General features: G+C 47.8%; 1 protein-coding gene across 1 annotated transcript in view; it reads right to left on the bottom strand.

Moving 5' to 3' along the window:
• RAB8B (RAB8B, member RAS oncogene family) overlaps positions 1-26,490 on the bottom strand; it is a 207,615-nt gene that overhangs the window by 106,078 nt on the left and 75,047 nt on the right. Inside the window, exon 4 of the mRNA XM_086959445.1 lies at positions 13,404-13,481. Within this exon, the coding sequence (XP_086815571.1) occupies positions 13,404-13,481 (78 nt within the window). The remainder of the gene's footprint in view (positions 1-13,403; positions 13,482-26,490) is intronic.

Genomic DNA, 26,490 nt, shown 5'->3' on the forward strand with positions numbered 1-26,490 from the left:
TAATCGGATCTTCCTGCCATAGAAGGGGAAATTCCAAAAACGGTGCTTTTGTATTTACTGTCAGTGGTATTACTGCTGACTTGTCCCAATTAATTTGCAATCCTGAGTAACGCCCAAATTTAATATATTCGCGTAGAAGTGGAGATAGATCATCTTCGGGATCTCTTAAGTATAATACCATATCATCCACATATAATGATATGCTAATTAGCCTGAGATGGAACCGGAGTGCCGTGTGTGCATAGTTCTGTCGTATTTTGCAGGCTAATGGCTCCAAAGCTATGGAGAAAAGTAGTGGGGATAGCGAACAGCCCTGTCTGGTGCCGCGTTGTATCAATATTACACCTGAAGTGTGTTTATTTACCTGGATACGAGCAGTAGGCTTAGTGTATTGGAGGGAGATCCAGTTAATAAGCATTGGTGGTAACCCTATTCTTTTCAGAATCGCAAACATATAGGGCCATTCAACGGAATCAAAAGCTTTAGCTGCGTTCAGTAGGACTGCTACAGCTTGCAAATCTGGGTTCAGCTGATGTAATAAGGCAAATATGGTTCGTAGGTTATGTGTGGTCGATCGTTCTGGGATAAATCCGGATTGATCAGGTAGGGCCATTTTGTACATAAGTGGCTGTAATCTTGAGGCGGGCAGATAGTTGATCAAGCTGGGAAGCAATGCCGGTGACGGTCGACTTGACCTCAAGAATTATCGCCTTCGCTCCGTCCGTGAGGATCTGCTGAGTTCGAAGGCGATCTTGGGCTGCTTCGGGTCTGATTTCCCCATGGCGATGTACAATTCTGGTGGGCACCAAAACACACCGGATGGCGGACGAGCCGGCAAAGAGGGGAGATTAACAAGCAATTAGCGGCCAGGAGCACAGAGTCCAGTGGGCAGCACAATCCAGGAAACCGGGAGACACTTCCAGCAGGCCTGCAGACGCGTCCCCCACAGCACAGCGCGGAGCGCAGCGGTCAGCCGGAGATGAATGAAGGGAGCCTGGGGAACTGTCCTTTGCCCAGCTGGCACCAGCAGGTGATGAGTAGAGGAAGACCGGAGCACAACGCGATGTGGGGCGCCCCAGGCCAGAGCAGCATACAGGTGGCACCGGGGCCAAGGCGGACATCACAACCAGAATGCCCAGCTGGGCGCGAAGGAATGGCGCTCAGTCCCAGGGAGCAGCTGAGGAGCGTGTGGCACACCATGGGGGTGTCACGCCCAGGTTAAAGGCTGGAGCAGGGCACCCGGCCAGCCTCAGGCAGCCACAGCAGGGGTCCCAGGGATACACCAGTGGGCATTTTATAGGTGAACTATGCACCCAGGAGGGCCGACGCAGGAGCAGATGAAGAGGGGCCCAGCGACCGCCCGCCAGGCCCAGCAGCGTCCAGTAGTCCGCCCGCAAAGGAGCCAGAAGCCAGGAAGTTCCGCCCAGAGGAGAGGGCCCACGCAGTGTAGAGGCAGAGCGCCGAGGCACAGCCAGATCAGCCAGGCGCGTTCGGGGCAGCTGAGTCAGCATCAGGTGCGGGCCAAGAAAAGCGCTGGTCAGGGAGCAGCAGGAGTCCCTCCCACTCCCCGCAGTGCACCCAGGAGCAGGCCAGAAGTCTCAGGTGGGCTTCTGCGCGGTGCGGGTGAAGCGCCCAGGGCGGCTCAGCCGCAAGGGCAGACGTCCCCCACAGCACCGAGCAGCAGGGGCAGAGCAGGATTTAGAGGCCGGCGCACACCGAGGGGGGTGGGGAAACCAGCGAGGGGAGCGAGGAAGGTCTGCCGCTCCCTCAGCCATGCCCAGGCAGAGCTGCACCTACGCAAGGCCGGAGGGTAACACTAGGCCATAGCCAGGCTGCGGCGCCACCGGACCGGGCCACACAACAAACGGCCCGCAGCCCAGCCGGCGATCCCCCCCAGCAGTAGCGCGGACTCACAGCGCTCAGCAGCGTCCGAGGCAGGGATCTCAGCCAGGGGGGCATGTAAAAGCACACGAGTGGGACAGGTAGGTGCGAGGTGCTCCCCAGAGTCAGGAAACGTTGGTGTGGTGCGGGTAAAGTTGCAATGTCAGGAGGATTGTGTCGGATAGAAGAGCTTGGCCGGCAAAGCCGGCAAAGCCCACTTAGAGTACGGCCATCTTGTAACCGGCGAAGCCAAGCTATATGCAAATATTTAATGCTCCAGGTATGAAATCTTATTTAACCTGGCTTAATTTGCAACCCAGATTTTATCCGACAAGGTTAAGATTAAATATGTTCATCTAGTTGCCTTCCCTTCGGGGGCCCATGTGATGTCACCTCCTCCCAATCTACTGTGCACTATGTTATTTTGCACTTTGTACCGTTCGATAAGAGCTGTGTTTTTCCCTCCAATTGTTTTGGACAAGCCCTGTACATCAAACAAAGGCCTGGGATAAATACAATCTTTAGCTACACTAGAAATGTGTTTTTCTGTATTTAGCTATATTATCGCTGCTATAAAGTGAAGGAAAAAGTATGCGGCTTAGATTATAAATTGTGAGGTTTCTTTTTGCTGTGTTTTTAACATTTTTAAGTGATTACATGCTTTTATTTCTGCTATGACTGTGGCAACTGAATTTTTTGTGTGCTTTTATGGCCATTAATTTGGCCAAACAAAAGATCACTGGACTGGTTACATTATGGCTGATGTGGCTGGTGGCCCTGTGGCCCTGTGTTTCACTTGCAGATCTAAAAGTAACCTTATTGGAAACATGAGAATGGAAATGGTTTTAGATATGTGGGTCTACGTTTCCTTTTCGTTACAACAGCGAGTTTAGTAAGTGTTGTCTAATGCTGGGAAGAGACTGGTCATGCCCGGTCATCTACAAATGAGCAGATTATGTGCTTAACAGGCTTACGAGCAAGCTTTTATCACATGGGAGGGTTTTGCAAGATACAATGCTGCATGCTGCTAGACTTGCAAGACAGTCACATCACTGTAAGGCAATACATTTTTTTGGGCATGTCTTCCTCGTATATGGGGGTCCGTTGCATAACCCTTGGTGATGTGTTCAATGCTATTGAATGATTTTGTTTCAGACTTACAAGTCTGACTTTCCATTGCTCTTTAGTGAAAGTAGTTGTATATATTTAGTGAAGATCAGTTTAACATGGGCAGTTTCTATTTGTTTCATTCTTTAGATGTGGCTACGGTTTTAAAAGGTGAAATTAGGGAAACCTTTGGTCGCTATTGATTACCCACAACAAACTTTGGTCAAGCTTTACGGCCACAATACAACTGGGGGAGCGTAAGTGGGGGTTTGACTATTGGCACTCTGATGAGAGGAAACGCTTTTAACTGTTTTGAGTGCACATGTCCATATGAGGCACTGGTGGATCTCTTTACATTTCTGATCTTTTCCTTTTGAATTCAGTTTGCCAACTTGGAATCTTCAAGTGTTATTAGAGGAATTTTCTTAAAGTACTTAAGAAGAGAGCTGCTTAACAAGAGGATTTGGGTAAGGAAATCCCAATGTCATAATATTGTGTTAAGAGCATTGTGTTAAGATTTGTTCCACAATTGGTTATCAATTAATGACAAACGGATAGCTGCACTATTCAAGCTTGTAAGCATGGACAATGATGATTTTTAGGAGTGCCATAATTTATGTTTGAATGGAGCTTTTATCTTTCTTTCTTTCAGCCCTGAAGAAACGGCAGTTTGAGCTGCGAAACATGTGTAGGGTGAAAACTATGTGCTGAACATAACTAAACGTGTAAAAGCTATCTTTGTGGGGATACTGAGTTGATTTGGGATGTTTGGGGTCTTTCTGATTCCTTAATCTTCCAACCACAACAACAATTGTCACATATGCATTTTTCTTTTTTAAGTAAGGAAGAGATTGCCCAGTTTATCAATTCTGATTTCAAACCGATTCCAGTACTATACTACTTGACCAGGACTTGGCTTTTAATCAGGGATGCAAATAGGTACCGTCTGCCAATGGGTTGTCAGAGATCTGCAATATCTCTTCTATTGGGGCTTTGGTCCTTATGGGAAATACTGGTGTTTCTACAACTTATCAATTTTCAAGATTTGTGGATACCATCTGCAGTTTACTGTAGGAAATACTCATGTGGAATGAGAATGACTTGGGGTAATATTGTTTTGCTATTTTCAATCGCAAAATTAGAAATAACATTTGATTTCCGCTTCGTTAATATCTGCTGAGGATTTAGATTAGTTTCGCTTTTTTCCGGCTGAAAGCACTAGAAGACAGACACTAACGTATTTTATCTACACGGAGCTCCGTGTTTACTCTTGTCCGCTTTTGAGCTTTATGATCATCCTATCGCGATCACGTGACACGGAAGGATTACTTCTTGCCCTGGCGTCCATCGATAGCGTTGAGAACGGGTGGGGATGAGAGCAGGATTTCGACTGATAGGTAAGACTAATCAGTTCGCAGGTTTCGTTTGAGGTTTTTTTGACCGTTTAAAATACAGAGTGAATAGTAGCTTATCCTCCGATTTTTATTCATAGATCACTCAGGCTCCAAAACGATCGGAACATTGTTTTTAGGTAAGAGCATGGCTATCAATATTCCTCTTGTTGTTTTGCTGTTGTTTTCCGGAGAATATGATTTTGATTATGGTTCATATAATTTTACAGTGCCAGGATCACAGAGGAAGTCAGCGATTGCTACCTCTTGGTTAGAATTTATCCTAAGAAACAAAAGGTACATAGGTTCTGGTTTTTCATGAGTTTAAATTCAGGCAGAAATTGTTGTTGGACTTAGGTTAAGTCAGTTTGTTTGTTTTGCAGTGGTTTCTTGTAGGAATACATTAAGGACTTCAAGTAAGTTTGGTTAAGGTGGCGTGTTACACAGGTGTTGGTGACTGGGCATGATACACTGATTTTTATAGAGTAGAACTCTTTACTTTTTTCAAATGAATTGGTCTCATGATATATTTTCTTTTGCAGCTATACCCCTGAAGAAGAGACCCAGGTCTCGAAATGCATTGGGTGTGAAGTTAATAATGTACATTGTGATATTGGTTGTAACATATGAAATTGTTCAAATGTAATTGAAAAGTATTTTGGATGTAAAATTCTTCGAAGAATCTTGTGGAAATATAAAAGTTTATTTGAATGAACAAATGAGAAAATGAATTGAACGTTTTATTGCCAAAAATTATTCATGTGTTGATGCATGTTGTTGTCCCAGTCGCCCTTGTGGGGCTGGGCCTCTAAGGTTTATTGTTATTTATGCTCAGTAGGCATTTACAGAACATTGCACACTTATCGTAAGATTAGAGTAAATTGAATCTGAGTGCGCCAGGTACACTATCATTTATTGACATCTTTAGACGGGGCATCTGGGACAGAAGATAACTCCCAATCCGGAGACAGTTCCAATCCACTAGCCTCCCTCAAGTCATTAAAGAAATCATCCGATTCCTGCAGCTCATCTTCTTCCATCTCCACTACTCTGTACCTGTTACTCTAGACGTCGCTGAGCCTCGCGCCCTGACATTTCCTTCGGGAACAACGTCGGCAGATCCGCAATTTACTCCGATGGAGCCGGAACCGGCGTCTAGCTCCGAGCCGATGGAACAGGCCTCTGCACTCTAGGTCGAAGTGGAATAGGTACCGGTGACTAAGACCTCGGCGTCGAAGACCTCGGCGGCACTGAGAGAAGCCAAGGCGGCGTCGGAACCGGCATAAATGGCATGAACGGCGCTGGAGCATACGTCTAGGGGACTCCCAGATTAAAAGCCATCGGATCCATGGGACCAACCAGCGCTCCAAAGGGGTACATGGCTCTCGTGAAGACACCATACATAGCGTTTAAATACTGTGTAGGGTCTTGTCCTGGGCCTGGGAGGGGAGGGTATGAACCCACTGGCTGCTCTCCAGGAGGCACCAGATTCTGGTCGTCTTCTTCCTCAGGTTGGTGAGCCGGAGTTGTCGAACCCTCAGGCAAGGGAGCCTCTTCCTCCTCTTGAGTTGGTGTTCGATACAGCGCCGGAGAGGGATTCGACAGTGGAGCCGGTGAATGCTCCGGCGACTCCATGGGCGTAGCCTCACCTTCCGGATCCAGAACTTCTGGAGAAGATGTCGTCTTCTACCTGGCGACTTCGGCCTCTAATCTGAATCCTTCCCAGAATGAGGTAGAGATCCGCGTTTCCTCTTCTTATGCTTCTTTTTTGTTGACCTAGAAGCATGCCCCGAAGACTACCTCTAAGGCGACATCGAACAAGACCTCGACCGCGACTTCAAACTCCTCTTGTCTTTTTTACCCTTCATCTTGGCAACTAGGAGCTTCGCCTCTTTCATGAAGGGCCTTTGGGTTCATTTTCTTGCAGCATGGACACTCCTGGACATCATGGTCTGAGGACAGGCACCATATACAATCTTCATGAGGGTCCGTGATCGATATCATTTTCCCGCATTCTCCACACGCCTTGAATCCTGTCTTCCTCAAGGACATCTCAACAGGAGACAAAGAATCTAGAAAACACTGAAACAACAAACAGTAACAGAGTTACTCAATAGCTACATAGGATTCCTCTAAAACCGTTAGCGTCGACGACGCGGAAAAAAGGGAACTGATGTCATCACGCCGACGAAGTCCTATTATGGAGTCAGTGACGTCAGCGGAGCCGCGTGCGTGAAGCTGTGCCTTCTGTGACGTCGTCCACGTCCTCGTGAAGAGCTACAGAAGAATTTCCGAATGTTGCTGACGCAGGGGGATATTCACAAGGTGAGGAATCCACTGGCAGATGTATCGATCAGAAGAATAGGCATGAAACTGAGTCCTCAATGTACTACAAAAGAAAGTACACATTTTAAAAAAGCAGCCTATATCATCAGGATGAAATAAACACAGTGGGAAATCTTGATGATTGAGTTTAAGCACCTGTAATGCTGTTCAGAGGACCAAGGAAAGAAGTCAACCAGAAAACGTTAATGAGTAATTGCCCAGTACAATCAATTGTGACTCTTCTGCCATAGGTATTTATCCTTTAATGCCAGCATTTCCATAATTATGTGGTCATCTGGGGTTCACACCTTCCCCTCTGCGATCACTCAACCAGCAGGGCCAACTGACCAGCCAAACAAATTGCGTAACAATAATACCTTGAGTGGTCAAGTAGTTGTGCTTCTTACCATCCAACAATATGGACTGATCAACACTACCAAGTTTTCACTTGATACATCTATTACTAAGATTTAGAAGATGATCCCCTAGCATAGATGAGGCTGGACATTTTTCAAGTCAAATAGAGCCTGGTACGACTGATTATACAGGAGGCCTGCAAGGGCCAATCAGAAAAATAGCAAAAAGACTAAATGCCTCGGTAATTGTTTGGAAGTCCTCACAATTACACAAGAAATAACATGCAAATGGAAATTTATGCCTCTAAGGTTAAAAGAAAGTATGTGTATTTTTTTTGCTATTTCTGATCCAGGATTAACTACGATTTTCTGTTTCCATTGTTTCTTGTTGCTGCTTTATGTTGCTTGATTATTTTTCAGAACCAGTGTAACTTTCCTGAGAAATAATTAATACAAAATTTTTAAAAAAGAAATAACATGCAAAGAGAGCACTTGGTTGTTCAATGCAGAGAACCCAATTGTCTAAGTCTGGAATGGCTCTCCTAGGTGGAATTCTATGCATCTATCAAAAAAGAAGTTTCAGCTTATGCATCCTGAAGTCTGTAGCACAGGTGGCAGACATACAAGCAGTATATAAAGTATAATTATTGTAGCTTGCGGCATGGTAACAGAGTTAATTTTTATTAGCCATTCAGCAACAAAACTTAAAAATATTTAGTGCCGACTGTCCATGCAGTACATCACCGTCATACTATTGCCCTAATTCAAGGAAGGAATTTCTGTTGAGAATGACATTTGACATTTCAGTCTGTAAATAAAACGGGTCCACTGGTGAAGATACAAGTAATGATAACATTTGTAATATCCTCAACACTGCATAAAGTGTACATTCCTGAATTTAAGTCACCTAAAGGGTGCCTTAGCTACCCTTAAACCCTTAACTAATGGGTACATTCTCATAGTCCCTAACATGTAGATGAAATAACTTCATTTGAGTGGGGAAAAAACATAAGGTGGGCGAGGTGATGCTAAGGGACAGGAGGATCAAGTAAGACATGATTATTGCCTCCCTATGCAAAATATCCCAAAATTGCTTTATCACCTGGGCCAGGATCTCACACACTCTGTGATGAGAAGAGTAAGGCAGAAGTAATTTCTATTCTTTAGACAGTGGGTGATGATCTCTTGCAAGTTGCTGAACTTCCCAGTATGAGGATGGGCCTGACATGGTATAGCAATATTACTATATATGTCAGAGGCATTCAAGGCAATGGCCGCATGAAATCTCAAGGTGAAATTCCTTCAGCTAATTTGCAGATTTGTCAAACTGTGGAAAATCAATGAGAGTGTAAATCAGATATGAATTTTGCAATAACAGTTTGTGTATCCATTCATCAGTAAAGAAAAAAAGAGGTTGGTTAAGTTTAATTGCATGTGGCTGACCTTCTTGGAAAATGCCACAAATACTCTGCCAGGAATGGCAATGAAGTATATTTGTGCCCAACCACCTACTTTCATGTTCAATAAGTACAGCAGCCATGAAGGATTACTAATGAGGGCCAGTGATTCAGTTCGTCATCTGACAAAACTTCCAGTTGACTTACTTTATTATTTCACAAGGTCAGAGCAACTATTCGAGCAAGGGATAAAGTGGAGGCATCCTGCATATTAGAGGCATTTGTGGAGAAATGTTTTCTTCAGATGCTCAATCCTTAAATGAATGTCTCTACTAGGAAACATTCGCTCTAAGTAGGATTTTCAACGCATAAAAATTTGATAAGCATAAATCTCTATTCTATTAGGAATGGCCAGTTACACTATATAAAAAGAAATGCATTTATCTGTAAATAGTTGGGCTCCAATTTTTTTGCCAAAAGTAGCATTTTACTCCATGGCCGCATTCTTCAAGTAGACCTGCATACATTCCAGGCTTGGTTTGTTCCTTTCTCTATAGGCTTGCAGACTTACACATGTACCTGAAATACCAGTTATGACCAGACTTCAATATTAAAGTCAATCGGCTAAACAGCTTGTGTACATTCTCAAGTACTAGTCTACTGGTGTAGTGCACTCATGATAACTAAGATGAGTAGTGCTTGGACTAAAAAAAAAAAAAAAAAAAAAAAGAAAGTGTATGTGTTTACTCACATTTTGTATAAGTGGATCCAATGCTACCTTCATTTTTGGACCACTGAATATAATACGTCAAAATAACCCATTAAATGTTACCTTAACCCTCACTTATTGTTGGGGCACGAGAGAGCCCGACGGCAAAATGGCTGCCACTCTGAGGCTCTGTGGGCTGTCCAGCCAATCAGCCTATTATCCACCACAACTGGCAGATATCACAGCAGTAAAGAGAATGGTAAAAGTTCTGACACTGGGGGCTTCGATGGGTCTGACCCCGGCTTGGTAAGCACCGGTGGGAGGGCTGTGGCGGAGAATCAAGCAGACGCGTGGCCCACGACCCAACATGGCAGAGTGGTGAGGCCAGTGAAACTGTACGCTGTGCAGAGCTTCCTGTGACAGCGGTGGAGATCGTGAATGGTGAACAATGGGCGCAGCAGTGTGTTAAGAACCCCCCTGCAAACAGTGAGAAGCTGGTAGGGTGCAGAGGCTGGCAGAGTATGTACGCCAGATGCCACGGCAGAGGAATCTGGGGCGCTGGCCTGCCAAAGCATTAGGGACACAGGGCTGAGCTCGCAAGTAGCCTGCGCCAGGAAGAGAGAAGTCCCAGAAACTGCGACTGAGATTTTTAAGATCATGTAACCAGCGAGGCGGAGCGGAGTGAAACGTGTTGGTGAAGAATGTTTTGATTTAGGTGCAGCTGTGGTCGAGTCCTAAATAGTATGTTTTTGTTTCGGTGCTAAAACGGAAGGTAAAGGTGTTCAAGACCCAGAGGTCGACAAGGTGGTGCCCCTACTGCAGGCCAAACCTGGAGCCAAGCCCGAGGGTGAGGATGTGCCATGGTTTTTTTGCAGTGGCAGACCGTAAGCAGTCTTTTCAGACAAGACGTGTTTTCGGCTTTGGATTAGGGGTAAAAGTACTCACTGTCTGATGCTTCTGTGCTAGCTGGAGAGTGGCTGAGTCCGGGTCAGAATCGAAATCGTGTATTGCTTCCACGTCTGCCTCCTGTTGCCTCCTGTTAGCCGAAAAAGTCCAGTACATCGTCCGTTTGTTTACCCTGCAACTCTTGGCATTGAGCAGGTCAATCTCGAAGAGTCTGTTTAATCAAAATGACTTGCAGGCCTCGCAGCTTTCCTCTTGATGATCCAGCGAGAGGCATAGGTTGCAAACTGAGTGTTAGGTGAGTATGGGGATATTTTGAGTGACTACTTCAGTCAGAAGCGGAACAGAGCTTGTGCCATTTGCAGGTCATTCTCCGAAGGACCATGGAAGTAAAGGAAAAGCCCAGCCGGGTGTGGCCCATGGGAAGAGAGTCTAAGACACGCAACGCACAGAGGTGATCGCTCAGAACGCAATAAAACTATGCCATTGAGACAATACTGTTGAGTGGAGATCTACTAGAAAACTGAAGAGATGACAAAAGAGCCTCGAACTGGAGCATGAGAGATTACATCCGAAACAGTCGGTCAAAAAGTGCGGAGACAACCTTGCCACATCCTCCTGATCGCTCCCAGATGGCCTCGACAAGCATGGTTCTCGGAGCTACTTCTCTCCCAGTGCGAGCCCATACTTCTGCATCCTCGAGCGGATCGCCTCACGATGGACGGGGGTCAAGTATGTCATCCGAACCCCTTGTCTCTGAAATTGTCAGCATGGAACCTGAGCACCTTGAATTTGCCCATTTAAATATCTCACCAGCATGCACGGACAGGCAAGAGCTCAGTCTACAGTCAAAACCTACAAACTCAAGTGGAAGAGGTTTTGTCATTGGTGCGCAGATGCCAATATTCATCCTCTTCATTCCACTCCGGATCAGCTTCTTCCTTTCTTTCTGCAACTGGCTCAATCAGGACTTTCACATTCCACTTTGAGAGTCTTCTTGGCGGCGATTTCCCGCTACTGTCAAGATAGTTCCACCTCGTTCTGCTCCTCCAGAGTCATTCACCAGTTTTTCAAGGGATTATTCCGGAAGTTTCCGCCCATTCAGCGTCCTCTTCCCACTTGGCATCTTAATGTCGTACTGGCTCAACTAACGAAAGCACCATTCGAGCCCATCCACAGAACGGACTTAAAATTTCTCACCTGGAAGGTAGTCCTCCTTGTTCTGACATTCTCTCGAAGAGTAAGCGATATTCACGCTTTCACCATTAAACCTCCTTTTCTCCAATTCAAATCGGACTGTGTAGTGCTTTGCACCAACCCTACTTTCCTTCCTAAAGTACCTACTGACTTTCACATTAACGAACCTGTGTTCTTAAAAACTTTCTTTGCCATTCCTCAATCTCCGGCAGAGCAACACCTACATTCCTTGGACATTAAAAGATGTCTTAAAGTTTACATCAATAGGACAGCACCTTTTCGCTAGTCTGGTCAACTATTCATTGCCTAAGGACGCATGAGCAAGGGACGTTCTGTTGCCAAACCAACTATTGCACGTTGGATTTCTTCAGCAATTGCTTTCTGCCATCAGCAAGCCGGCAGGCCTCTTCAGTCTTCCGTGAGGGCCCATTCCACCAGGTGCGATGTCATCTTCTACTGCCCTGTTTGCCTGTGTGCCGCTTCATCAAATCTGCAGAGCGGCCACGTGGTCCAGCAGGCACACGATCACAAAACGCTACTGCCTGGATACCATCAATGACGCAGATACGGCAGTGGGACAGGCAGTGCTTCGCAATCTTTTTAACTAAGGTGAGCCTCTGTCTTCCCTCCTCCATTATGGTTATTTTCCTTATGGTTATTACTTGCATGACTTAATTATAGTCAATGCAGTTTTCTTCCCTGTTGTTGCATGGTTTTCTTCAAGCCTTTTTCGGCTACTACTGCTCACTATTCTATTCAAGCATGTGAATCTATGAAAGACACCCCAATACTGGAGAAGAACAATTGTTACTTACCTGTAAACAGGTAGTTCTCCAGTATTGGTGTCTTTCATAGATTCACATGCGACCTACCCACCTCCCCTCAGAGGCTCTCTTCTCCTCATAGGCTCTTTGTCACTCCTGTGCTACGAAAATCAGAGAGACTGAGCTCTGAGGAGAAGGTTCTGGAGGGGTGCTGGCTCCTGATTGGCTGCAGTTTGGACTAACATAATGACATGGATATGTTGCAAGTGTTTATACTCTCTACCATGTATTCCAAAGTAGGAAATATGTCTTGGTATTTCTATGAATTCTACTGTGTATTTTTTTATGTGTTTATGTTTTTACATACTTATGTTATTAGCATCTTATTGCTATATTTATCGTGGGACTCCCACTTCAACGACGGGGAATATTCAAGTATGTGAATCTATGAAAGACACCCCAATACTGGAGAATAGTTGTTCTGCATTTTTTTTTTGAGTGGAAGACACATAATATTTGAATGTGACAAAGTGTGTCAGGGGAGTAACCTGGAGTCAAATAAAATATGATAAGGTAATGAGGAACTAGAAGCAACGGGGGAGTCACTTCAATCGGTGCAGTTATATTTGTATATCTTTGTCATATGCAATGTCAGTTGCTTACAATAAGTGTACACTGAAGATTTTATAAAAATAAAAATGTTCGGAAAAATAAAAAGGAGGTGCATCAGGATATCATTCCTGAATTTGGATAGGTTAGAAAGGTTTCTGGTCCAGATCCTGAGTGCACAGACAAAAACGCCTAATGCCTTTTTTCTGAATCTTTTTTATTCCACTTCTGCCTCCAGTCTGATGGCGTCTTAGCTTGGGTGTGCAAAGATCACACGCTTGTCAGCCAGGCAGATTAGGCTGACTCCAACGCTGCCCCTTCCCACCACTGCACCCCAAAATAAATTCAGAGGTTGACCACAGGCCAGTAGCACTAGACACCAGGCCTGCAAATATCCTCGTTTCCGGCATCTTCCGTCATCCACTGTGCCACTACACAGCACATTCAAATTGCAAATATTAAGTTGGTTAATGTGTCCATTTGGCTGCTTTCAATTTTATTTATTTGCCATTTTCTCTTCTTCTATGTTTCTATAAGATCACTTTTTCATGTTATGACCATAGCACCTGAAAGTCTCAGCAATGGCATAAGTATTCAGTCCAAATTAACTGAACATAGACAGCTATTTCTAAAAACGCACCCTACCAGAGGACTCAAGTCAAGCATAAATAAAACCTGGTTTTCAAGCATATACAAAACATTTGATTGTATATATATATATATATATATATGTATGTATTTGTGAAGATTTTATGAGCACTTACCTCTTCAATATTCCTTATCCAGTTTTTTATGTTTTCAAAAGACTTTTCATTTGTAATGTCATATACTAGCATGATTCCCTAAGGAAAATAAAGAACGAGAAGTGGTTTCAATAATTACAGAGACTTCACAAAATACAAGTGGATTCTCGTTAAACAAGGCTGTTTATTGTGTAAACATAAATCATTTCAAATAAAGGCACGCTTATATCACATGCTATACAGCACCTGGGTTCAACAGACATCCCAAAAAGTATTGGTGAATGTGTGTATTTGTATAAGTCTGCAGAAGAAAGCTTTAAAATGTCTTTCATATGCTACTTGTGGAGTCTGAGAATGTAAAAACGAACAATTTACTTACCTTCATCAATGCTTTTTCTGGAAAAGATTCATTGTAGATTCCTCACCTTAACCCTTTCGATGCTGATGACGAGCTGAGCTCGTCATCACCCACGGGTGTCGTGTGCTGATGACGAGCTCAGCTCGTCATAGTGCCACTAAAATGGCATTTTCCAGCACAGGGGGGGGGGGAAAACGCCCAGCAGCCATGTGGTTAAAATATTCCACAGGTATTAGAACGGATCTGGACAATCAGTAGCAGTACCTCTGCACACCAGTAGGTTGCATCGATCAACTCCGCATTGTGATGTGTGCCGTGCCTATATAAGCGCCACCCCAGTGTGCTGACATCTGTTTCTTTCATGCGTATTTCTGTGTCAAAAACAGGAGCCACGCCAGAATGATTTTTGACCAGTGTGCACAATTTAATCTGATACTAGGGTGAAGAATCTGGTTAGCAGAACAGGAAGGATAGCGAGAAATCTGCGGTTAGATGTACTCTCTTTACCAGAAAAAGATTAGCCGAAGGTAAGTAACTAGGTCTTCTGTTAGACATCTACCCAGAGTCCTCATCTTAAAATAGTTACCCAAGCAATATGTCCTATCCCGGGGGTCTGCGAAGCAGCTCATACTAGGAAATCCTGGAGGGCCAAACAAGCAAAATGTCTGTTGTGACAGACTGGACTGTCTAAGCTGCATTGATTCGTTAACGTGTGAGGGGATGTCCACGTAGATGCTTGGCAGATGTCCAGGACTGGTACCCCGCGTGCTAAAGCACTATTAGCGGCTTTGGCCCTGGTGGAAGGAGTCCACAAGCCTTCAATAGGCTGCTTCTTAGCTATTGCTTAGCAAATCTTAATGCAAAGTACATTCCGGGGGCGGATCCTGAGGGTCGGCTGGCATAAAGGGTGAACCCGCCAAAAGTAACTGAGCAGGGGCACCTCTCGGCTTTGCAGAGCACAAAGGCACACTAGAGGAAGCCACGGTCCAAAGAAGGAATGCATAGTACTGTAAAACTCCTCAAGTTGGGCAGAAATTGCTACTGGTAACTCAGGAAAGTGTACAGCGCATCAGGCAAGCGACTTCGCCTGTGGAGTGCGGGGGCGGGCCTAAAAGCACGGCGCTTGCTCAGAGAAGGCCAAAGAACGCTTCCACGTCAACTTTTTGGATCTATCCTACATCGAATATGAGAACTTTGAGTGAGAAGAGGATCATCTGTGGAACGAGATGGGTGCAGAGCTTTCTTCTGTTACACCGCCAGAAGCTTCGTTGCCTGCTTGTGAATCTCCTTCAGGCGCATCGACCTGCAGTAGGATGCAGGCCTTGGAAAAGCAAGGGCACTGCAGAGACACATCCGTCTGTGGAATTCCTCACATGGCTTAAAGCCTGTGGGCTTGTTGGGAAGCATGTCCCTAGCACACTGGGAGCAAAGCTCAAACAAAGTGTAGCAAAAAGTTTTAAAAAGTGACCCAAGTAGCTCTGCACTGCTGGCACGGAATGAAAAGACCTGATGTTAGTGCGATGGGATGATGCCTATGGGTGCAGCGCACGTATCTTTCGACATCGAAATGTCAACACCACCTACCTGCACACAGAGGTACTGCTCAAGATTTTCTGGAACCAGTCAGACACCTGGGGAATATTTTAGGGTACGGGGACACACACACGGAGACACACACACAAAATTTCCAAAGCAGAAGCCAATTATTAACAGAACTCTAAATCCACCAGGAGGCTACTAATATTAGAGGATCACAGTTCCCAAATAACAATTCACTCCCCTTTTTTTTAATGAAACATACTGCAGAAATACTTAAGTAAATTCCGCACAAGACTTAATTCACTAAGTTGTTGACCAATGGAAACTCCTGCACTATTGGCCTCTATGTTCACAACTACTGGGAATCCTTCACTATCTTGCATCGAAAATACTTTAGATGTTCAACTGAAAATCCAGAGGATGGACAATAGATCACTTCAACACACTATTTTACAATGCACAACCTTACATATACTTACTGAACCTGCCATCCAGAGGAATCAACATGATTTTTGGAGCGAGACCATAACTTAAGGAAAGAATGATGGGGGAATGGAAGCTTCATAGCCATCCATCATGGAAGAGTCTTAAGAACCACCCTAATCCCAGACAGTGAGTGATCACCAAATCAGTATCTACTTTGCTCATTAAAACATCCATTGGTAAAGCCACTAGCTTTTACCTATGCGTAGCTTGTGGCTTTGCCAATGTCTTGTAGCCTTGTTGTACACCAGTGTGAGTGAAATAGAGTATTGTGGAATAGAGTGACATGGCGTGAAGTAGAGCAGCTTAGAGTACTGTAGAGCACAGTGAATTGAGTAGTGATCTAGAGTGGAATGGTGAAGAATGGAGCGGCGAGGGGTGCAGGGGGTTTACAGTGGATCTACCTAGCATAGAGTGGAGTAGTGTAGGGTGCAATGGCATGGACTGGTATACAGTGCAGTGGCGTGGGATGGGGTGGCCTAGAGCGGCCTGGGGTGGCCTAGAGCGGCCTGGGGTGGCCTAGAGCGGCCTGGGGTGGCCTAGAGCGGCCTGGGGTGGCCTGGAGCGGCCTGGGGCGGCCCGGAGCGGCCTGGGGCGGCCCGGGGCGGCATGGGGCGGCCCGGGGCGGCATGGGGCGGCCCGGGGCGGCATGGGGCGGCCCGGGGCGGCATGGGGCGGCCCGGGGCGGCATGGGGCGGCCCGGGGCGGCATGGGGCGGCCCGGGGCGGCATGGGGCGGCCTAGAGCGGCATGGGGCGGCCTAGAGCGGCATGGGGCGGCCTAGAGCGGCATGGGGCGGCCTAGAGCGGCATGGGGCGGCCTAGAGCGGCATGGGGCGGCCTAGAGCGGCATGGGGCGGCCTAGAGCGGCATGGGGCGGCCTAGAGCGGCATGGGGCGGCCCAGAGCGGCATGGGGCGGCCCAGAGCGGCATGGGGCGGCCCAGAGCGGCATGGGGCGGCCCAGAGCGGCATGGGGCGGCCTAGAGCGGCATGGGGCGGCCCAGAGTGGCACGGGGCGGCCCAGAGTGGCACGGGGCGGCCCAGAGTGGCACGGGGCGGCCCAGAGTGGCATGGGGCGGCCCAGAGTGGCATGGGGCGGCCCAGAGTGGCATGGGGCGGCCCAGAGTGGCATGGGGCGGCCCAGAGTGGCATGGGGCGGCCCAGAGTGGCATGGGGCGGCCTAGAGTGGTGGGCGGCATGGGGCGGCCTAGAGTGGGGCGGCCTAGAGTGGGGCGGCATGGGGCGGCCTAGAGTGGGGCGGCATGGGGCGGCCTAGAGTGGGGCGGCCTAGAGTGGGGCGGCCTAGAGTGGGGCGGCCTAGAGTGGGGCGGCATGGGGCGGCCTAGAGTGGGGCGGCCTAGAGGGGGGCGGCATGGGGCGGCCTAGAGGGGGGCGGCATGGGGCGGCCTAGAGGGGGGCGGCATGGGGCGGCCTAGAGGGGGGCGGCATGGGCGGCCTAGAGTGGGGCGGCATGGGGCGGCCTAGAGTGGGGCGGCATGGGGCGGCCTAGAGTGGGGCGGCATGGGGCGGCCTAGAGTGGGGCGGCATGGGGCGGCCTAGAGTGGGGCGGCATGGGGCGGCCTAGAGTGGGGCGGCATGGGGCGGCCTAGAGTGGGGCGGCATGGGGCGGCCTAGAGTGGGGCGGCATGGGGCGGCCTAGAGTGGGGCGGCATGGGGCGGCCTAGAGTGGGGCGGCATGGGGCGGCCTAGAGTGGGGCGGCATGGGGCGGCCTAGAGTGGGGCGGCATGGGGCGGCCTAGAGTGGGGCGGCATGGGGCGGCCTAGAGTGGCATGGGGCGGCCTAGAATGGCATGGGGCGGCCTAGAATGGCATGGGGCGGCCTAGAGTGGCATGGGGCGGCCTAGAGTGGCATGGGGCGGCCTAGAGTGGCATGGGGCGGCCTAGAGTGGCATGGGGCGGCCTAGAGTGGCATGGGGCGGCCTAGAGTGGCATGGGGCGGCCTAGAGTGGCATGGGGCGGCATGGGGCGGCCTAGAGTGACATGGGGCGGCCTAGAGTGGCATGGGGCGGCCTAGAGTGGCATGGGGCGGCCTAGAGTGGCATGGGGCGGCCTAGAGTGGTAGGCGGCATGGGGCGGCCTAGAGTGGGGCGGCCTAGAGTGGCATGGGGCAGCATGGGGTGGTCTAGAGTGGCATGGGGCGGCATGGGGCGGCCTAGAGTGGCAGGGGCCGCCTAGAGTGGCATGGGGCGGCCTAGAGTGGCATGGGGCGGCCTAGAGTGGTGGGCGGCATAGAGTGGTGGGCGGCATAGAGTGGTGGGTGGCATGGGGCGGCCTAGAGTGGGGCGGCCTAGAGTGGCATGGGGCGGCATGGGGCGGCCTAGAGTGGCATGGGGTGGCATGGGGCGGCCTAGAGTGGCATGGGGCGGCCTAGAGTGGCATGGGGCGGCCTAGAGTGGCATGGGGCGGCCTAGAGTGGGGCGGCATGGGGAGGCCTAGAGTGGGGCGGCATGGGGAGGCCTAGAGTGGGGCGGCATGGGGAGGCCTAGAGTGGGGCGGCATGGGGAGGCCTAGAGTGGGGCGGCATGGGGAGGCCTAGAGTGGGGCGGCATGGGGAGGCCTAGAGTGGGGCGGCATGGGGAGGCCTAGAGTGGGGCGGCATGGGGAGGCCTAGAGTGGGGCGGCCTGGGGTGGCCCAGAGTGGGGAGAGTAGAGTGGCGCAGAGTTCAGTGACATATTAGATTGGTGTCAAGAGCAGTGGAGCTAAACTGAGTGCAGCGGCGCAAGGTAGCGTGCAGCGGCGCAAGGTAGCGTGCAGCGGCGCAAGGTAGCGTGCAGCGGCGCAAGGTAGCGTGCAGCGGCGCAAGGTAGCGTGCAGCGGCGCAAGGTAGCGTGCAGCGGCGCAAGGTAGCGTGCAGCGGCGCAAGGTAGCATAATGTGCAGTAGTTTAAAATGCAGTGAAGCACAGTGATGTAAAGAACACAGTATCATACAGTGTAGTGGCACAGAGTAATGTGCAGTGGCAGAGTGCAGTAGCATAAGAGTACAGAGTAGGGGGTGGGAGGGGATAGCAAGCTAATATGCACACCAATGACAAAGCTGTGTGGCTGGGTGGGAGGGTGGGGGGGGGCAGCAAAAGGTAGAAGGGGTGGCTGAGTAGGGAAACCAGCAGGAGAGAACCTCTAAAAGCTGCAACTTAGGACTTGGGGAACAGAGTTCGAGTCTCCACATCAGTAAAACGAATAGTTTCTTACCGGTAAGGTTTAGGTTTTGCATCTTGAAGACTTTCTGGATTCACTATGCTGTGCATTATACCGCGGTCTAGTGGTTGGGTCCGGAAGCGTAGTATTTTTTCTCTTTTTTCCGTGGACCAGGTGGGCGTCGACGTCCCACCCTTTGGTGTCTTCCCCTTTAGACGCAGTCTTCGGATTCATTTTTTCTTGTCTTTGTGCCATCTTTGTTCATCCTTTTCCATTATTCTAAAGTCTTTTTCCAATAAATGAAATTTACGCTTTCGCTTTAACCCGGTATATGGCTCCTGAGTGCACTCGTTTGAAGTAGTTCTTGGGATTGCGAAACTGGTGTTGTGACACACACACACACACACACACACACATATAGCAGTACCTATGCAGCGAGGAAGCCACTTGGCATTTAGCGCAGGGTCAAATCCTTTCATGACTAGAAATGGCCTACTCGAAAGACCGGCGTTATTCATGGTGACTGGACACCATGTCACGCGGTGAGGACTAGAAGGCTTAACAATTTTTGTATAATTGGCCTCCCCCTACCTCGCATCTGTTTGGTCGCAGAGAGTACATGTCGCTATGAGAGGAGGTTTGCTGATTTTACAATGATGATTAATGTGCTATAAAGCCCTGAGGAACGTAGGTTTAATTGCAACTTTTCCAGGCTTGTGCTGCCCAGCGGGGAAGATAGACGTACTGCTGTGCCACGCCACAGCGTCGTGGAATGGAGTTTGTCCACGTTGCCAGATCTGATCGGCTCTCCGTTGTTTGAGTTCTGCCGTATTTGCATGGAACATTGGGGGTGCATTGTGCGAGCAGAGGTGTTTCACACGACATTTGACTCTGTCTAGAGGTTTGCGATGCAACGTGGTGGACATACCCGCTGATTCTTGGCTTTTAAATATCCATGTGGACACTCAGAACAGCTCTAGAGCGGGACGCAGGTGGAAGGTGGGTGTACGACCCCGCCTGCGCTGTGAAGTATATTAAACCTTGACTATAGAAATGTAACGTGACTTTAAAATGAATTTCACTTGGGGCTTTTCCATGATGAATACGCGTTTTAATTTCAGCAGGTCTCCTCTGCCAGATATTTAGCGCAGCGCGAAGCATGTTTAATATGAAAGTCAGCTATGCGACCAAGTGCTATGGTTAAATAATGCTGCCTTGTTTTTTCAACTATTTCAATACTAACATAAAGGTGTTTTTTATTATGTTGGTGTGCTTTCAAATTTATATCTGTTGTACTATTGTGGTGTGGGCAGCATTATGCGCATATTGATAATAGTTGAGGCATCGTGATATGTTCAATCATTTATGATGTTAATAGCCACATTGTACATACTTTCAATGAAATACTTAAGATAATTGAACACCATATTCTAAACATGTAACCGATTATGAGTAACAAAGTAACTCTTTAGGTCTATGATTTTGTTGGAGTATAAAGGCCACCATTAAAATGGGGCTCACTAGACTGAGAAAGCCTGCTGTGACAGGCGAAACGAGTCTCTCTTTGCTGGGTTGAAGGAGGCATAATTGAATAAAAAAGCCTTTACCTATATAGCCCTTGAGTGCGTACTCTTTTCCTGAAGAGGAATAGAGGAGATATATATATATATATATATATCAAGGGCTTGGGAGCCCGAAACGAGTCATGGCGGACTAGAGGATGCACTGAAATAAAATTAAGCAAATTCACCTAACTGGGTCTGATTCGTTCTTTTCCAGCCCCATGGAGAATAGACTGAGTTCTTGGAAAAAATATATATATATATATCTCCAGCCAACCAAGTCGCTTTCGGATCCCTGCCGCTTCCAGTGGCGGGCCTCGGACGGGGTAGCGAATCCCAATTATTCAAGCCAAACACTCTCCTTGGTGTAAGAAAGAAATCCGGGCCACTTTGAGTGTTGCAAAGCGCTTTTTATTCAAAGAAACAGCTTTTCTCGACGCCTTTCGCAGGTGAAACCTGCTTTTTCACGAGAACAAGCAAACTGAGTTCAGAGCCATATATACACAGTCACCTGGTATTTGCATCATACCAAAGGAAATAAACAACAGACTCAGTGATTTACCCACGGGCTGAGTTCAGCAAAATCAAATATAAACACATTAAATACACATTGTTACTTGATATTTATAACATGTCACATTAGCATGTTTAGTGAAAAAAAGGCTGTACATTCCAATGAAACAATCGCCATTCGCGGAAGCCATTGAAAAAGCCTTGTATGCACTACCAATGAGTGCGCAAATCACCAGCCTCAAACAGTACTTTCGGCCTCCTTGAGGGGGTGCCACTTCTCATTCCCCTGAACTGCAGCGATCCCATGGACCTCGCAGTTTCATTGTCTTTTTTGAGCTGTGCCAGTTTCTCATCTACTGGCTACCGAACAGTGTTTTGGCATTGAAGGGTGTGTTAAGAATATTATTCTGGACTTCCGGGTTGAAACCTGAAATCCTCAGCCAGGCATGCCTCCTCTCCGTCACTCCAATCATCATGAGCCTACTGGATGTGTCGGCCGCATCAAAGGCCGATTTCAGGCAGGAGTTGGCCATGTTCTTGCCTTCCTCCACCAGGTGTGTTGCCCTCTGCTGGTATAGTTTCGGAGGTGTTTTAGCAGCTGTCCGACCTCCTCGCAATGTTGGTACATATGTCTGTTTAATAGTGCATTGGAGTTTGCATTGCGCCAGTGAATTGCTGCATTCCTCTCCATTTTCCTTCCTGTGAGGTCTATCCTCTTACTCTCTTGGTCTGGAGGTGGCTCTGAGTTTGTGGGAATGTTGGCCCTCTATCTGGCTGTTGCTGTCATAATTGAGTCAGCTGGTACGGATCCCTGGATATATGCTGGGTCCTTAGAGGAATGTTTATATATTTTTTCTGTTCTAGGGGTGACAGACCTGCAGGTTGATGGCTCCTTGAAGGCTTCCCTGCCCTGGTCCAGAACACTTGGAAGCATGGGCAGGAATTGGCTCCTAGTTTGAGTGGGGAGCAGGGTCTCTAAGAGGAAGCAAGCTTTTGGTTTCTCTTCCTCTAATGTAACCCCTTACGTTGCTGTAGCATTTTTGATGACCATGTTATAGATGCCAATGTTGTCTGGAGGTGAAGACCTCGGGGGATATGATTCTAAGGTCTCTTCCGGGCTTTCAGTGTCGAGATCCTGCCAATCCAGTTCCTGCGCCAACGAGGATGTTGACACCAAGTTAGTTTGTCTTCCTCGCCTTCTCCCTCGTAGTAATATAGGCCCTCCTCGTTCTGCTGCTTTGTAGGTTACGGAGTTTTTGGCAGATCTTCGGCGTCGAACTCCTCTTCTACTTCGACAACCATCGAGGGCTTCAAAGGGATGGTGTATCTGCTCATCCGTTCGTCGAAATCCTTTCTCTGGAGGATACTGTCCATTTCGGCCTCGAGCCTTCTCTTTTTCCTCTCCATTTCGGCCGCCTGGTCGGGGCCAAGAGTTTCGGAGTTTCTCTTCGATGTCGTCAATGTTGAGGTCGAAGTCGCCTTCGGCTCTTTTTCCTTCGGCGTCTAGTGTGCCTTTGCAGGGGGGCGTGCTTTGACGACCTAGGTTGACTTTTCACCGGCTGGGAATCCTTTTCGAAGGATCCGCTGGGCTATTTGGTCGTGGACGCAGCTGCGGCTGTCAATTGCTTTGACGCCAGTGCTTCTTCAGAGGACATTGGCTCTGATGTTCATGAGTCTGTCCGGATTTTAGGGGTCGACGTCCCTCTTACCTCCTTTGTAGACTTCATATCGGTCTCTCGGCAATGTTGTCCTCTTCTCCGCTGGAGAGGCTCAAGTCCCAGAGCGACGGAGGTTGTCCTTCGCCCTGCATGGCGTAGTTCGCTCTCCTCTGTCTTTCCCTTACTCTGAGGAACTTCGGGGTGAATGCAGAGCAGGCGTTGCAATCCTTGCTTTCGTGGTCGATTGGCAGGCAGAGGTTGCAAACCGAGTGCTGGTCCTTCTGCGCGTACATGTGGTGGCAATTACGGCAAAATTTGAAAGGTGTTTTGTCCATTCCTGCGATCAGGGGGCCCCTGTATGCGCATTCTCCATTGGATGTCGAAGTTTCTTATCTTCCTCTCCTTCTTAGTCATCCCCGCTCAGTGTTCTTGATTGAGAGATGAAAACTCCAACTTTTTCGGTGGTTTTCTGCTTTATTCTCTCCTCTTTCCAAAAACTCTGGAACCTCTCGGTGGCGATCCAGAACCAATGGCGGAAAAAAGAATCTGAAGATAGCGCCCAAAGGTTGGAGCTTCCGGAGGAACCACGCCGACGTCACGGGAGGACACCAAATGGTGAGACGTCGACGCCCACCTGCGCCACAAAAAAAAAAAGAGAAAATATACTACGATTCCGGACCCAACCACTAGACCGCGGAATAATGCACAGCATAGTGAATGAAGAACGATTCAGGCTGCAAAACCTAGGCAATAAAAAAAATGGAATGTAAATACAGCAGGATTGATCGTCACTAAAATAACTGCAAATATTTTTTACATTTATGTAAACGTAAAAAATATTTGTAATGCAATAAGCCTCGTATTTGCGAGAGTTTAAGCTACTGTAATTTATAATGCCAATAGCTCAAACTCTCAAATACAAGACCTATTTCATTGCAAAGAAGCATTCACATTTGTCCCAGGCTGCTTTGAAAGTGAAAGGGTGCATGGCGCGCTAAATGTTGCAGGAAAGTACGTTGTGGCTGCAGTACCAGAAACTCATTAAAGAAAATAGTGCTTACAGACTAAATAAACCTACAGTATAATAACAGAAGTAAAAGGGCCAGTCCTCATGGGAGGTTACTAATGAAGACAAGGCGGTAGTAAGGAGGGATTAACAGGCCTTTTAATGAATAAGAAGCCAGCAGTTACGAAGGACGACAAGCCAATGAAAAATATGGGTGGAGAGTGGGTGGGGCTTGAAGTCCATACACAAAAACAGCATGCTTTGCAGAGCAGCTCATGCGCTCCCGAGGCTCTACCTAAAAAGCAACATGAAGGGGGACAGGTGGGAGGTAATATAAGCTACATGGACAGGGGTATGGGAGATGGACTGAAAACAAAAGCACAAATATGGGGTGCTGGAAACAGGGAAAAAAGTAGCTCCAAAAATGGGAGCAGTGTATGGACACAAGTACCTGGTCCAAGGTCTTGAGGGCCAAACACCAGAGGACATGACACCTGCATACCGTGAAACTGGGATTGAAGAAAGTGCCCCGGTTAGGGTCACCCAGGTCACTCACGACCACCTCCCCGCTTTCCCAATAAATGAAGAGTCGGTCAGACAGTAAAGAATACAAACCAACTAGTTTATTAGTAATACACTGCAGCGGAGCCCAGTCTTAACAGTCTCCTGAGATGACTGCCCCCTCATTCACACGGTAACACAAAATATAGATTTCCAGCACCTCTAGAGTCCTGCCAAAACTGGAATTTCACAGCTCAGGCTATTATGAACAAAGAAGGCAAACAAGGATGAGCCATGGCACAGAGCTGGGTACATGCTATCTCAACCCAAAGGCCGCTCGGCCGGTGCCCACCATTTTAAGATGAGGGAACGAGTCTATCTAACAGAAAAGGTATGCATTAATAGATAGTACATTGATTAGTGCAAAGAAGCTTCAACCTTGAGAAGTACAAGCTGGAGGCGCAGGGGCAGCCTTTCTGCTGAGGCAAGCATTATGAGATTATGAGACAGAAGCTTAATCTCAGTTATAGAACAAGGTGGCGCCATGAATGCCAACTTAACACGGAATAGAATTTGAGCATAGCAAAGGAACATTCGATTCTGTGCATTACGGAAAGAGCATTTCTAATTTAACAGACTCTTCTTTTTGCATTCATGCTAATTATGGGTGCCATCAGGGAAGGGTCTTTACAATTTTAAAGCGGGGAAAAGAAGCATTCACACTTAAACTATTATTGCTAACATATGGACTGTCAGTGGAAACATACTCTAAAATGTTAAGCACATGTAATCAATATTCAAAAATACTCTAGTCTATACTCATCAAATCCTGAATACCCTGCATCATCAGTCTTTGCATTAGAATCAAGCCTAGGGGTCCTTGAACATCGATTCACAGCAGGCACAATAGGCAGGGAGACCGTGTATGCACAGACAGAATGGCATAATTATGCACGCTATGGCAACTAGAAAAATAAGGATCTTCCAACCCCAAGTGGCGAACAGGCCCCAGAACCATCCTGTGAATGACCATATACCATTCTCCTGGTGTATATAGGCGGCTATTCTATGCAATTTCTGTATAGCAGCGTATACAGTGGGGGCGTGGTCAGGGATGTACACACAACAGCTACTGCCGATGATGCAACAGGCCCCACTCCATTCAGCTAGGTGGGCGTTTAAAACCATACAATTTTGGAGGGCATCAAGTCTCGTAGCCTGAACCTCTACTGTAATATTTGTCAAAATCCTTTCAGTTATATTAACTACTCCTTCCACCACCCTAGTGAGCAGTCTAATGTTAAGACTGTTAGCCATAGGTCCCCAGAAGGGTATGTTGTCTTTCAATGAGTCTTGAACTGCTGCAGGGTGGTGTCTGTCTGATCTATGTCATCAGTGATAATCATTCTCTTAAACCAGAGTACATGGGCACCTTTACACTGTAGGCGGTGGTCCCTATGGTAAATGGGAGGGGCCATATACACAGGTGGCAAGAGGTAAAAAAGCTAATATCTTCCCAACCACCCTTCAGGAAGCCAAACATAACCATGAGCTCCACAAACAAAATAGACATTAGGTGGCGGAATCAGGGGTGGACTTTTTGTTGCTCTCAAGAAATAGGTAATGTTGCCCGTTATGTTATTTTATTTTTATATAGCGCAAATCACCACTGGTCTCCAAGCGCTTCAGAGAAGGAGCAGGTCACTGCATGTCTGTAAGGACGGAGCATTAGACAGATGTCAAAGTCACTCTAAACAGATGTGTTTTTAACAGCTTTCTAAAGGGGAGCAGGGCCGGTTCCTTACACAGGCTCTCCGGTAAATCGTTCCAGATCCGTGGAAGGAGGACCGAGAACGATCTGCCCCCTTTAGTCATAAAGTTGTACCTGGAAGGGGCTAGCCTACAAGCCTCCGAAGAACGTAGCACCGACCAGGCACGTACTTTTGCACTCTGTCTTTTATGTATTTTGGTGCATCCCCATACATAGCCTTGTGGGCTATACACAGGCTCCTAAATTGCACACGCTGTTCAATAGGTAGCCAGTGCAGTTTGTGAAGTAGGGGGGTGGCTCGCGTGCACCTAGGGAGACTAAAAATTAACCTGGCCGCATCATTCTGCACAACCTCTAATCTCCTCAGAAGCTTCTTTGGGATGGCCAAGTAAAGGGCATTCCCATAGTCCAGCCGAGAAATGACCGTGGCTGAGACAATTGATTGTAAGACAGGGGTGGAGCTCTCCACCACCTCCATTTCTCCAGCCCCCTGAACGCAGAAAGGAGCCATGGCATCCACCACTGACAAGGGTACCTGCTTATCTTCAGTTGCATTGCGA

Source organism: Lissotriton vulgaris, chromosome 2_2, assembly GCF_964263255.1.
Source record: "Lissotriton vulgaris chromosome 2_2, aLisVul1.2, whole genome shotgun sequence".
NCBI classification, from domain to species: Eukaryota; Metazoa; Chordata; class Amphibia; order Caudata; family Salamandridae; genus Lissotriton; species Lissotriton vulgaris.